Source organism: Balaenoptera ricei, chromosome 12 (assembly GCF_028023285.1).
Source record: "Balaenoptera ricei isolate mBalRic1 chromosome 12, mBalRic1.hap2, whole genome shotgun sequence".
Classification (NCBI taxonomy): domain Eukaryota; kingdom Metazoa; phylum Chordata; class Mammalia; order Artiodactyla; family Balaenopteridae; genus Balaenoptera; species Balaenoptera ricei.
Window position 1 is genome coordinate 92696734 of NC_082650.1, and position 12483 is coordinate 92709216.

The 12483-nt window shown below is 32.4% G+C and overlaps 1 protein-coding gene across 1 annotated transcript in view; it reads left to right on the top strand.

The window, feature by feature from the left end:
* The window catches only part of EYS (eyes shut homolog), a 1726005-nt gene that overhangs the window by 629176 nt on the left and 1084346 nt on the right, over nucleotides 1-12483 (top strand). Inside the window, exon 20 of the mRNA XM_059941649.1 lies at nucleotides 9919-10109. Within this exon, the coding sequence (XP_059797632.1) occupies nucleotides 9919-10109 (191 nt within the window). The remainder of the gene's footprint in view (nucleotides 1-9918; nucleotides 10110-12483) is intronic.

The window sequence follows — 12483 nt, forward strand, 5'->3', positions numbered from 1 at the left end:
TCCCCATCTCTGATATTAGGAAACACAGGTGTCTGTGGATGTGTAGGGATGAGGAGATTAAATGGATCCATACACAGCAAGGAGAAAAATAAGTATGGGATGGATGTACCAAGAGATGGGTACATGTAGAGAACCTCAACACCAGTAATGCTCTCAGAATCTGTCTTCTGATCTTCAGGCATATGACCTGATGTGATTGACACATGCTATTTTATGTGGAATGTGTCATCTGCTGAGAAGTTTCAGTTACCTGAAGTTTAAGACCATTCATGGTGGATGAGAATCTCATGTGCCTTCCTGGACAATGGGAAGTTCTTCCAGGTCCTTCCTGGCTGACAATGACATGGTAAAGGAAGGAAATACACGCACTAAAGACAGCCTTTGGCATTGTGAGACTATGGATATTTTATTTAAATCCTTCGTGTCTCTTTCCTTTGTCAGTAAAATACAGCTCCTATATTGCAGGGTCATTGTGTGATGATACACATTCAATGTGGCTGATACTCAGTAAATGATGTTTTTGGAGGGAGAAACAGAATTGAACTGCAATTTTGCTAGTTACCTTCTGTGTGCTCTAGGACAAATTACTTGCAATCTGATATCATGTTTTATCTATTCAATGAGGGTAATCATAAGAACTACCTCTTAAGTTGTTGTGAGAATTAAATAATGCAGGTAAATCAACTAGCACATATTTTGACACATTTTTGAAGCCTAATAATTTATTGACATTTTGTGGATTTGATCCTAGGTAGTGAAATCCACACTTGATGTGGAGAAGGAGATGTTGTAATTAACAAATTCCCTGGTAGAAGATGCAGGAGGCATGTATCTTGTCTGCACTGTTGCATGTGTTGACTGTGATAACCTCCAAAACCCTGTCTCTTGGTAGTGCAAATGTGGTATTCGTCTTCTGAATTAAATATACAAATAAAGAAGTAATTTCTTTCATATATGAATTTGTATATATTCATACCCACACACCCAATATTATGAAAACAATTGTTTAAATGCTACCTATATGCTTCTAGATGGTTTTTTGTAATATTTTCCTTTTAACATAAAGTTGAATTCATCATGGTCATTATTCAGTGACTTTTGGTTTCACCTAGTGTATCTTAGGGACCATTTCATTATAATACATGGAGTCCTGACTCAAACTTTTCAGTAGCTACAAAGTGTTCCAAATAATTGTTGAGGAACCACACTTATTTAATGAGAGTATGAGTATGCCAGCTTCCCTAGATCCTATCAAATGAAATCATTTTTTTAAAGGGTTGACTAATTTGATGAGGAAAATGTAGCATGTCATTATTTTGATTTATATTTCACTGGCTTATTATGAAGATTGAACACATTTCCATATGATTATTCACCACCTGTATTTCTTTGTTTGAGCCCTGTCTACTCACAGCCTTTGACTAATGGTATTTTTCTTTTGACTTGCCTGCTTTTTTTGGTTTTTATATACTATTTCAAATTATGGATAAAATCCACTAGATTCTGCAAAATTACAAATCTTGTCTAGAGTGTGACCCTTCTTTCTTTACAAAACTTGTAAAATTATGAGATTTTCATATTTTTCTTTACCTTTTTCTTTATGATACTATGCTTTGCCTCTCTCCTTAGAAGGTCCTTTTATACAGCAATATTTAAATTGTTTTCTTATATTCTAAATTATTACAATTTTACGATTAACAACACTTTTAGTCCTTTAATCTATTGTGAATATTTTGTTATAATTGATAAAAAGAAATCTAATTTATTTTTTTTCAAAAATATAATCAATTTTCCAAGAACTTTTACCAAAGTATCTATTATTTCTGGATTGTTTTGGTATGCTTCATTTTTATGCACTAATTCCTATATATGGGTCAATTTTAGGACTATTTACTCTATTTCTCTTCTTTTTTAAAATCTTATCCTTCCATCTATATTAATTATTATAGTTCAATAAAGTTTTTTTAACTGTCTTTTTGCTAACACTGTAAGTACATTCCAAATGTAGTTTTGGTCATTCATTCTGTAAATATTAAAAATGTATTATTTATGAAAAACCAAAATACAGTAATTATCAGATATACCTCCTGCCTCACTATCTCCATCTGGATATATGGATAAGGGGTATAGACATGTATCTTACTTAGCGATATGTATCTTACTTAGCTCACCTATTTTTTGTAACTTTCTCTATGTTGCAATGCCCAGATAACAGCTTCTGAAGGGCATTCATGGATTGATGTTTGAGTCTGTCTTTCTAGTCCAAAAAGACAAAAGCAGAGGTGAAACACAGGCAGTACTGATTGAAAAGAACCCTCACATCAATATGTATCTGAAGTTCCTGGGAAAGTGTAAAAGCAAAGTTTATGTTAGGGCTTCAGAGGGAAAAACACAAGCAAAAATTTTTGTTGTCAATCTGATAATTTGAAGCAACCTTAAAAATGTTAGAATTAATGCTAGAGAAAAGCAAATGCATGATTGGATATGGAATGGATGCCATGGTTAGTGAAACATGTAATTCAACTCTGAGTACACAGAAAAGAGAATAGAGTAATACAGAAATCAGGTATTTTCTTTTCTATTTTGTTGGGACTGAGAAGGATAAATACCCTAAGGGAGAAGTGTTTTGTTTTAAATATAAAATTATGTGTGTTAAGTACTAAAATGTTAAAAAAAAGATTCTAGAATAAAAAGAGTAATACATTCTCAGATGAAGAAAAACTAAGAACTAATCATGTGTAGAAGGACTAAAGGAAGTTTTCTAAACAGAAAGGAAATGAACAAAGAAAAGAACTGAATGTGTGTGTGTATCTGTACTTCCTCAAGTGTAAGCTGAAATTTATAAGGGGCTTTTTATATAATAAGATTTTTACCTTTTGTCTACCATATACATTATGTACATTTTCTCATTTTTTTGTTAATGTTTATTTAATATATAGTGGATCTTGACATTCAAAGGCTTTATTTTTGTGTAGCCAAGTGTACTGATATTTTCTCCAAAGGTTGTATGATTTGTGACATGTTTAATAGGGACTTACTTGAGTTCTTCTAGTATTTGTCTCATCTTCTTTTTATTCACAATTAAGAGATTGGTCCCTCAGTATGATTTGCAGCATAAGATTTGAGTTGAGATCTCCCACCAAATGCTCAGCTATTTACCAAATGTCATTGTAGGGAATATTTATCTCCTTTGATTGAAAACACATCTTTAAAATAAGGGACATCTCATAAATGGTAATATTTGTCACACACAGTTTCACTTTATCATTGCAGATTATTCTCCATTAATATATATAGTTCTACTTTATTCTTATTAATATTCCATTGTATGGAGGCTTCATATTTATTTAACCAGTACCCTCTTGATGAAGATTTAAGATATTTTAAGGTTATTGCCCTTAAATATTATGTTTTAGATGTAGAATTTTGAGTTTTTTCATACTTTATTTCATAGTAGGAAATAATCATTTGTCCTTTGAAAATTCTCTTCATGCTAATTTGTATTTTTGTGGGTGTATTTCCCTTTGGCTTCACAGCCTATTTCTTTCCCACAATATTTGTGTGTTTATTAGGAATCTCCTACATATTTTTCCTACGTATTTTCTCTATCTATTCCATTATTTGTCATGGCCCATAAACCTTGAATCTCCAGTATAGGGGCAGACTTCCATCACTACTCGCGCAAGAGTGAGCCTTTTTGAATCAGAAGAACAAAACAGGTGGGGAAGGGGCCTGCCCTTCCTTTCCCAGCCCCTCTTGACCAACACCAAACCCACGTCCTATGCAGTGTTACAGAGTCCTTAGCAATGTTGAATCACAGAACTCTCAGTCTTTTGGACGTGTTCATGCTTGACCCCTCATTTTGCCAAGTTAGAGTACAATATACTACCATGATTTTTAATATACACTTCAGATTTCTTTTGCAACATTCTTTTCTTTACCTGAGGAAATAGGAGTGGTATTAAGTGTTAGCTTTTCTAATGGGTTTGGAACTTTGCATTACCTTTAAAAAATCTTGACTTGTTTTATGAATTTGGCATCATGTCTAGTTTTAACCCTGATGTACTTTTCGTTCCTATATTGATTCATTTGTGCCTTTTCAGGCAGTTTCTAAGACAATGGTTTTGTTTTCCTGTATTTCAGTGGCCTTCTTTCCTGGAAGTACTGACAGACACATTTTCGATGAAGAAATAAAATTTAATATTTACTGAAACAATCCCAATTTTTATATTTCATAATCTTGTTTGATTTGTTGAAATAACAGTTAAAGAGTGTATTTTCTTTACAGCAAAACATTCTATGTCTGATTAAACTGGGAATCAAACAAAATCTTCTCCCTATTAACTACTGTAGACCCATATTCAATCATGTAAGTTTTGAGAAAGGAAACAGTAAATAAAAATTATATTGGAAGTAAACATTAGGGATATTAAGTCTTTATCATATGCATTATTATATGTACACTTCCACAGCCAAGGAATCCCTTTGAGAGAAAAATCAAAGACTTGGCAGTACAACGAGCCCTAAGTTGGAATTCAGGGCATTTAGTGTCTATGTGATTTTATTCTGTTGTCCTCTTGCTATAAGACCTTGGTGAAGTCACTCTAACACCCTTTGGCTTGTCCTCATCCTTGTGAGTAAAATAAAATTGTTGGACTAAATTATTGTTACCAATGTTTGGTCCATGAACTAGCAGCATCAGGATCACCTGGGGGGTTGTTAGAAATGGAGAAACACAGGCCCCATCACAAACAGTTTGAATCTAAAATTTAACAAGCTATCTAGTGTATTCACATGCAATTTAAGTTTTAGAAACAGTACACTCTATTGGTAGGTTTTATTCAGAGCTAGACAAAGTTCAAGAAGTTCTATGAAATTTAATAGGTCTTTGCAGTGGATAAGGTAGGGCTCTAATGGGAACCATGTCCTGTTTCCACTCTTCAAATGGACAGTTCCATGTTTACTTGTTTAACATGTTTCATTTCTCTAAGATCTTATTTGAAGAAAGTATTAAAACAGCAATTAAAAAGAAAACATATGATTCGATGAGACAAATGCTATGATAAAAATGATCTCAGATAGTAACTTTCTATACTTCAGGGAAGTTCAGAGATCTCAGGACAAAGTTTTGGATCTAAACTGTATATATATATACATCTCAGGATACAACACAACTGTCAGAGAGCTAACTTGCACATTTATTAGTCTAAACAGTCCACAATGAATACATCATTGCTCTGTTATTCTTATAGTCTTGTACATTTCCTGACTTGGTGTTTTGAATACAAGTTGAGTGAATGTTGGGGTCTAGCTCAATTGTCCAGATTGCCCTCGTCTGCAACATTACTCCCAGCTTCCTCCTCTTTCTCTAAACATACCAGCCTTTTGTTTCTGTCATTTTCTAAATTAAATTTTAGTGAATTCTTCTTGGGAAGCACTTTATTATATTAAATAAAGTATAGAAAAGTAACATAAACAATGATGAACAAAGAGAAAGGCATCTTCCTTAATTTTTGAATGAGGAAATATCAAGAACTTTAAATGATAATTTGAATTTTTCTAAAAAGAAATTGCTTTTGTATTTCCCATTAAGCCTTCTAATTAATTTAGTAAAAGATTCTTGTAAACCCTAGAGAGAGAACTTTTGGCACTCTAAAAACTATCTCTTCCTTCCCATTGGAAATATAATTCAATTAGTTTATGAAATGCTTTCTAATAAATCATTCTAAATATACCTCACCTTAGGGCTAAGAGGGAAACATTTTTCCATGCCATTCCCTGTGGAATCCTACATCCATAAAAATAACTGCAGTACCTGCCCCAAGTCTAAGTGCCTTTGGTTATCCTTAAGGAGTTCACGTTTTCGCAAAAGTAGAACAAATATCAGAATGGTATTCATTTATAAAAAACATACATTTAACTCTATCACGTGGACGAATGTAAAAGATCACCATCTGGGTTGCAAGCACAACTTGAGTTTTATACTCAAGTGCACAGCCAATTTCTTATTGAAAATGACACTAATTAAACTCTCTGGTGATTTTGACAAACCTTTAATTTTCCATTTGATGCATGATATGAATGCAAGGGCTCACACATTAGCCTTGTCAGTTTGAGTTTTTATTGTTATGTTAACACTTCTTAAAAGTCACTAAATGTTTAGAAGCATTAATGTCAACTAATGTTAGTTCTAGAAAATATTACTTTTCAAGGTAAAATGTTAAAAAAAACTATCTCATGTTTGTATAGGTAATTACCTTTGAAGATGTACTAACTTGAGAACCCACAGTGCAAATGAATCATATTTGTATATATTCACTAACAAATTCTGTGTGGACAACATATTCAGAATAAATTTTTAAAGTTTTACTAATGATGTCATAAAGTTCTATAAATTATTTCTCAGAATTATAGGTGCAAATCTTTTCAGAGTTATCATTACATTGGAAAGTGGTGTCATACCATGTTCAAGGCAACATGTTCTGTGCTTTCCAGAACACCAGCAAGTATATAATATCTAAAATGTGAACTTAATAATTATATAGTATGATTTAGTGGACATTAAATACACTGAAAAACTCATTTTCTATCCTAAGCAAGTTCCAAATGACTGAAATAGAGGTTGACAAGGCCTTTGACCTTCAGAGTGTAAAGGAAAGAAGATACTATTTACTGAACAGTTATTATGTCCCAGGAACAGGGCTAATTGCTTTATAGTCATTATTTTATTTAATTATCATAGGAACTTTTATGAGGTAGGTGAGATTATTGCCATTTTATGCATAAACGAACCTACAATAAATTGAATACCTTTGTTGATTGAGTACAAGTAGGAGAAGTATACAAATATGCTAAAGATTGAAAAGGAAGAGACAGATATCCAGGTTCCCCTGACTCCATGACACCCCTCTGCTTCTTGGACGATAGGCATCAGAAATACTGGACATAAATTTGGATACATGCATAGGAATACTGGCTAATTAAAAGATTATGATTTCATGCACATTAAGACTTCTGGATCAAGATGGCAATATATGAGGTTCTGCATTTTGCTCCTGCCACAGATGCACAGCTATGCACAGAACAATTCTTCCTCAGAGAAATCCAGAAACTAGCTGGATAACTACTACACATCGGTAACTGAGAAAATATACATGTTGAAATGGATAGAAAAGGCTGAGACACACTCTCACCATAAACCCCAGAACTGGCATAACAACATACAAAAGGAGAGGACCCCTAACTCCCAGCTTCTCCCTGAGGAGTGATTGGTTTGGACAACACAATTAGTATCCCAAATTTTTAAGTGTAAAAATATAGAACTTTTATATGCATTCAAAGTTAATTTGTTAACATCTTAAAATAGACAAAATATTTAAAAAGTGTGTTTCTATACACTAACTACAAAGTATTAGAAAGAGAAATAAAGAAAACAATCCCATTTACAAAAGAATCCAAAAGAATAATATACTTAGGAATAAATCTAACCAAGTTGATGAAAGATCTGTACACTGAAAACTGTAAAACGTTGATGCAAGAAATTGAACACACACAAAAAAATGGAAAGATATTCCCTGTTTATTGATTGGAAGAATTGGTATTGCTAAAATGTTCATACTACCCAAAGCAATCTACAGATTCTATGCAACACTTATCAAAATGCCCAAGGCATTTTTCAGAGAAATAGAACAAATAATCCTAATATCCATATGGAACCACAAAAGACCCCAAATAGCCAAAGCAATCTTGAGAAGAGAGAAGAAAGCTGGAAGCATCACACTTCCTGATTTCAAACTATATTACAAAGGTATAGTAATCAAAACAGTCTGGTATTGGCATAAAAACTGGCACATACACCAATAGATCAGAATAGAAAGCCAAGAAATAAATCCACACAAATATATTCAATTAATTTTTGGCAAAGAAGCCAAGGATATACAATGTAGAAGGGATAGTCTCTTCAATAAATGGGGTTTGAAAAACTGGATAGCCACAGGCAAAATAATGATGCTGGACCCCTATTTTACATGATCACAACAATCAACTCAAAATGGATTAAAGACTTGAACATAAGACCTAAAACTGTAAAACTCCTGGAAGGCATAGTGGGTAAGCTCCTTGACCTTGGTCTTGACAATCATTTTTTTAAAAATGTGACACAAATGCAACAAAAGCAAAAATAAATAAATGGGATGACATCAAACTAAAATGCTCCTGCACAGCAAAAGAAACCATCAGCGAAATGAAAAGGAAACCTATAGAATGGGAGAACATGTTTGTAAACCACATATTGGATAAAGGATTAATATCCAAAATATGTAAGAAACTCATATAATGCAATAGCAAAAAAAGAAAAAAAAACAAATAACACAATTAAATATGGGCAAAAAATTTGATAGGCATTTCTCCAAAGAAGCCATACAAATGGCTAACAGGTATATTAAAATGTGCTCAACATCACTAATCATCACAGAAATGCAAGTCAAAACTACAATGAGCTACTGCCTCACACCTGTTAGTATGTCTATTATCAAAAAGACAAGGTAACAAATGCAGCAAGGATGTAGAGAAAAGGGAACCCTTGTGCACTGTTGGTGGGAATGTAAACTGGTACAGCCACTTTGGAAAACAGTATGGAGGTTTTTCAAGAACTTCAAATAGAACTACCATATGATCCAGCAATCGAATTCTGGGTAAATATTCAAGGGAAATGAAACTGTTATTTGAAGAGATATCTGCACTCCCATGTTTATTGCAGCATTAGGCACAATAGCCAAGGTATGAAAACAACGTTGTGTCCATGAATAGATGATTGGATGAAGAAAATGTGGTGTCCATATATACAATGGAATAATATCCAGCCTTAAAAAATAAGGAAATCCTGTCATTTGTGACAACACTGATGAAACTGGAGGACATTAAGCTAAGTGAAATAAGCCAGACTGAAAAACAGATGTACATGATATCACTTATATGTGGATTCTAAGAAAATTTCAATTAAAAAAAAGAGTTGAACTCATAGAAACAGAGAGTAGAATGGTGGTTGCCAGAGCCCTGGAGTGTTAGGGTCTGGGGAGAGGGGAGTGGGAAAAATAGGGAGAGGCTGAAAAATGGTACAAACTTTCAGTTATAAGTTGAATAAGTTCTAGGAATCTAATATATAACATGGTGAATATAATTGATAATTCTGTACTGTATAATTAAAATTTGTAAAAGAAACACTTGTGTTTCATTAACTCCACCCCCAACAAAAAAGTTAATATGTGAGGTGATGGATATGTTAATTAACTACATAGTGGGAATCTTTTCAAAATGTATATGTATATCAAATCATCACACTGTACACTTTAAATATATTAGAGTTTTTGGATGAATTATACCTCAATAAAGCTGAAAAAATATATATCTGTTAATACTGATGAAAAAAGATTGTAAATGGAATAAAAACTCAGATATTATAGATGCTTTTTTTTTTAAGAGGAACATAAATCAATAGTGAATTGTCTGTTCTAATTATGTGATCAAACCCAAGATTCCTTTGAGAGTTAATGAGACGCTATTAATCATTACCCAAAGACAGCAGAGTTAAACTGGGGCTATGCCAAGCAAATGGGGATATATGGTGGATACTAAGGGTCAGTGAACTCCTGGTATTATGTACATAACACATAATTTAATAAAGTCTAATAAAGTTTATTTTTTTCTGAAAAATCCACAATGAAGCATTTGACAAGTATTTCTGGTGATAAAAGTTAAAAATCTATTACTAGAAATAAATATTTCAGTGTTTAGAGGAAGGGAATACCAGGTAAGCTTGCATATCGGTTTCTTAAAAATATTTAAATAAAAATATAATTTTAATAAGATTTCTAGTCTTAACACTAATAATCAAATTTGATTCTCTATTTCATAATTTAGGACTGCACATCTATCCCTTGTATGAATGAAGGCTTCTGCCAGAAAGCAGCCCATGGCTTTACTTGCATTTGCCCAAATGGTACATATTGTGAAGTAAATATTAGCAGTTGTACTGAGCCTGAACTGAATGTGGTCCTCTGCCTTAACGGAGGGATATGTGTTGATGGACCTGGACACACTTTTTATTGCAGGTCAGTATTTATTTATCCACAAACAACTACATATGTATTTATGAAAGCTTGTAAACATCCCTCTAATAATGCACTCTGAAATGCAGAAACTAAGGTTTAAGTAAGTTTTTATCTTTAGAAATGTAATACCAAATTTGAAATCAATTCTAAAAAAAAGCATTGCTTATGTATTTTACCACAAACCATGTATTCATATCAACCCCAAGTCAAACTCCCAAATTTAATCAACCCTCATTTTGTAACTTTCATATCTCCTCTCTTTCCCAGAAGTGGGTTCTTATTCCCTTTCTTAAATATTACACCATATGAATGATTTACAAATAGTTCATATTTATAGCATGTTTCTTAACCAGAGATTCATTTACCTTCTAAGATCTTAACAATGATAAAATTTTTTTATTTAAGATATATAAAAACAAATTAACCTGTCACTGTATTTTTAAACCAATTATAATTTAAGGTATCTTTTTAAAATTCCTAGATGAATTTTCATTATCTTTGTTATTTATGATTATGTAATATATATATAATTGGTTGGTCATTTGAGAATTTAGTCATTATCTTTTCAATTTGTAAAATATTAATTGAACCCAGGTATGTAAAAAAAACCTCACTTTACCTCTTTTCTTCTGTCAGTCTGATTTGTGAGAAGTTGAGGTTAAGTTAAAAACAGTGAGCAACTGTGTCTCTGTCAAAATATCTTAAATTACTGAAAGGCTGACCATGTGTATTTTGCAACATAATTATTCAATAGTAAAGTTTATTATTATTTCTATATTTTATCAGTTATTTCTCTTTATATTATTAATATAATCTGCCTTATATTCAATACTGTCACTACCATGTTTTTTTGTTCAATATCTACGCTGTGTTCTTAGCCTTTTATTTATTTTAAACCCTGCTGTATCATTTTATTTGGGCCGTATTTCTAACAAGGCACACATAGATGTTAATTTCACATAAACCTAAGATTATTATCTTTCTTTTAGCATATGCACACAGTATTTATTACTATGACACAGGTTTTCTTTGTTACATATTGCCTGATGTGTCATTTTCATTACTAATGTGTGTGTGCATGTGTGTGTGTGCGTTACCTCGTATTTTGTATTTTTGAGCTTGGATTTTGCTTATTTTACTCTGGCGGTTTATAAAGTATAGAAAGTAAACATATTTCTAATATCAAGGCTAATTTCAAATAATGAAATTATACAAATGATCACTTGGCCACAGCAAGCTCCCTCCAGGTTAAAACCTAATCAGCACCTGGATTAAGTCAGCAACAGTACATTGACCATTTATCCTCAATAAATATAATGTTACAAATCAAGATTCCATTAATGGAAACCCATTATGTTGAATTGAAAAATTAGAAATAAGTGAACCTAAAGCTAAAAATGTATGTTTTTACAACATGAGTAGTATTTGTTAAATCAAGCTCTATAAAAGCTACTCTATCATTGTTCCTTTGGGGGGATGTTATCCATGGCTAGTTAGGCTGACTTGCTTACGGTGTGAAGTTGACAGAATTCGGAATGAAGACACTTGCCTCTTCTCCTGGGCATCTCCCAGGGGCAAGTGTCAGCATTCATTATTGCTACACCGTTATTCAAATACATTTAAATGAGTCATCTCTTTTCAAAATTTTCATTGCTGGTTCAAGCTGTGTGTAATTCCCTGAAAGTCTGTGAATGGTAAGTGCCTGGGGAGGTGCAGATTCTAGGGGACTTGCACAGTGACTGGGTGGAGCCGTCAGAGGTGGTTCCAGGTTAGCACAGTCCTCAGTCTCTTTACAAAAGAAAGCTCATACACTATGGGAAGGAGAGTTTTGCAAGTTAAGTCATCAGATTTGTATGTTGGTTAAGAATTAGCTTTTGATATATTTATTTAAACCATAATAAAATAATGATTTTTTTAACTTTAATAATATAGCAAATTTATTGTTTTTATCCCTATTTTGCATTCTTCAAATTGAATTTAAAGAATCTTACTCTTAAAAATGTGATCAACTATTTTTTTTTTCTTGTCTTCTTTATGCTCATTTTCCTTCAACGTTTATATAAATCAGAGTTAATGTCTTGGTTCTCATTGCTGGTTTATTTGTTAATCAGCTCCCAAAATTTTGTTTGATTTTAATTGGGAAAATAGTTATCCAAACCTATAAATTTTCACCTTAAGAATATTTATCATGAAATCTTTTTTTGACATAAACTTCCTTATTAAAATATTTCAGCCCTCAATGATCTGTAGATTATTCTATACGATTGGTTCCCTAGTGATTTTAAGAGAACAAATTTTCTTCCAATTGAAATCTCATGTTTGTAATCACATCTGAAAAAAAGATAGAGTGTATTACCATTTCAAATTTCCTGGA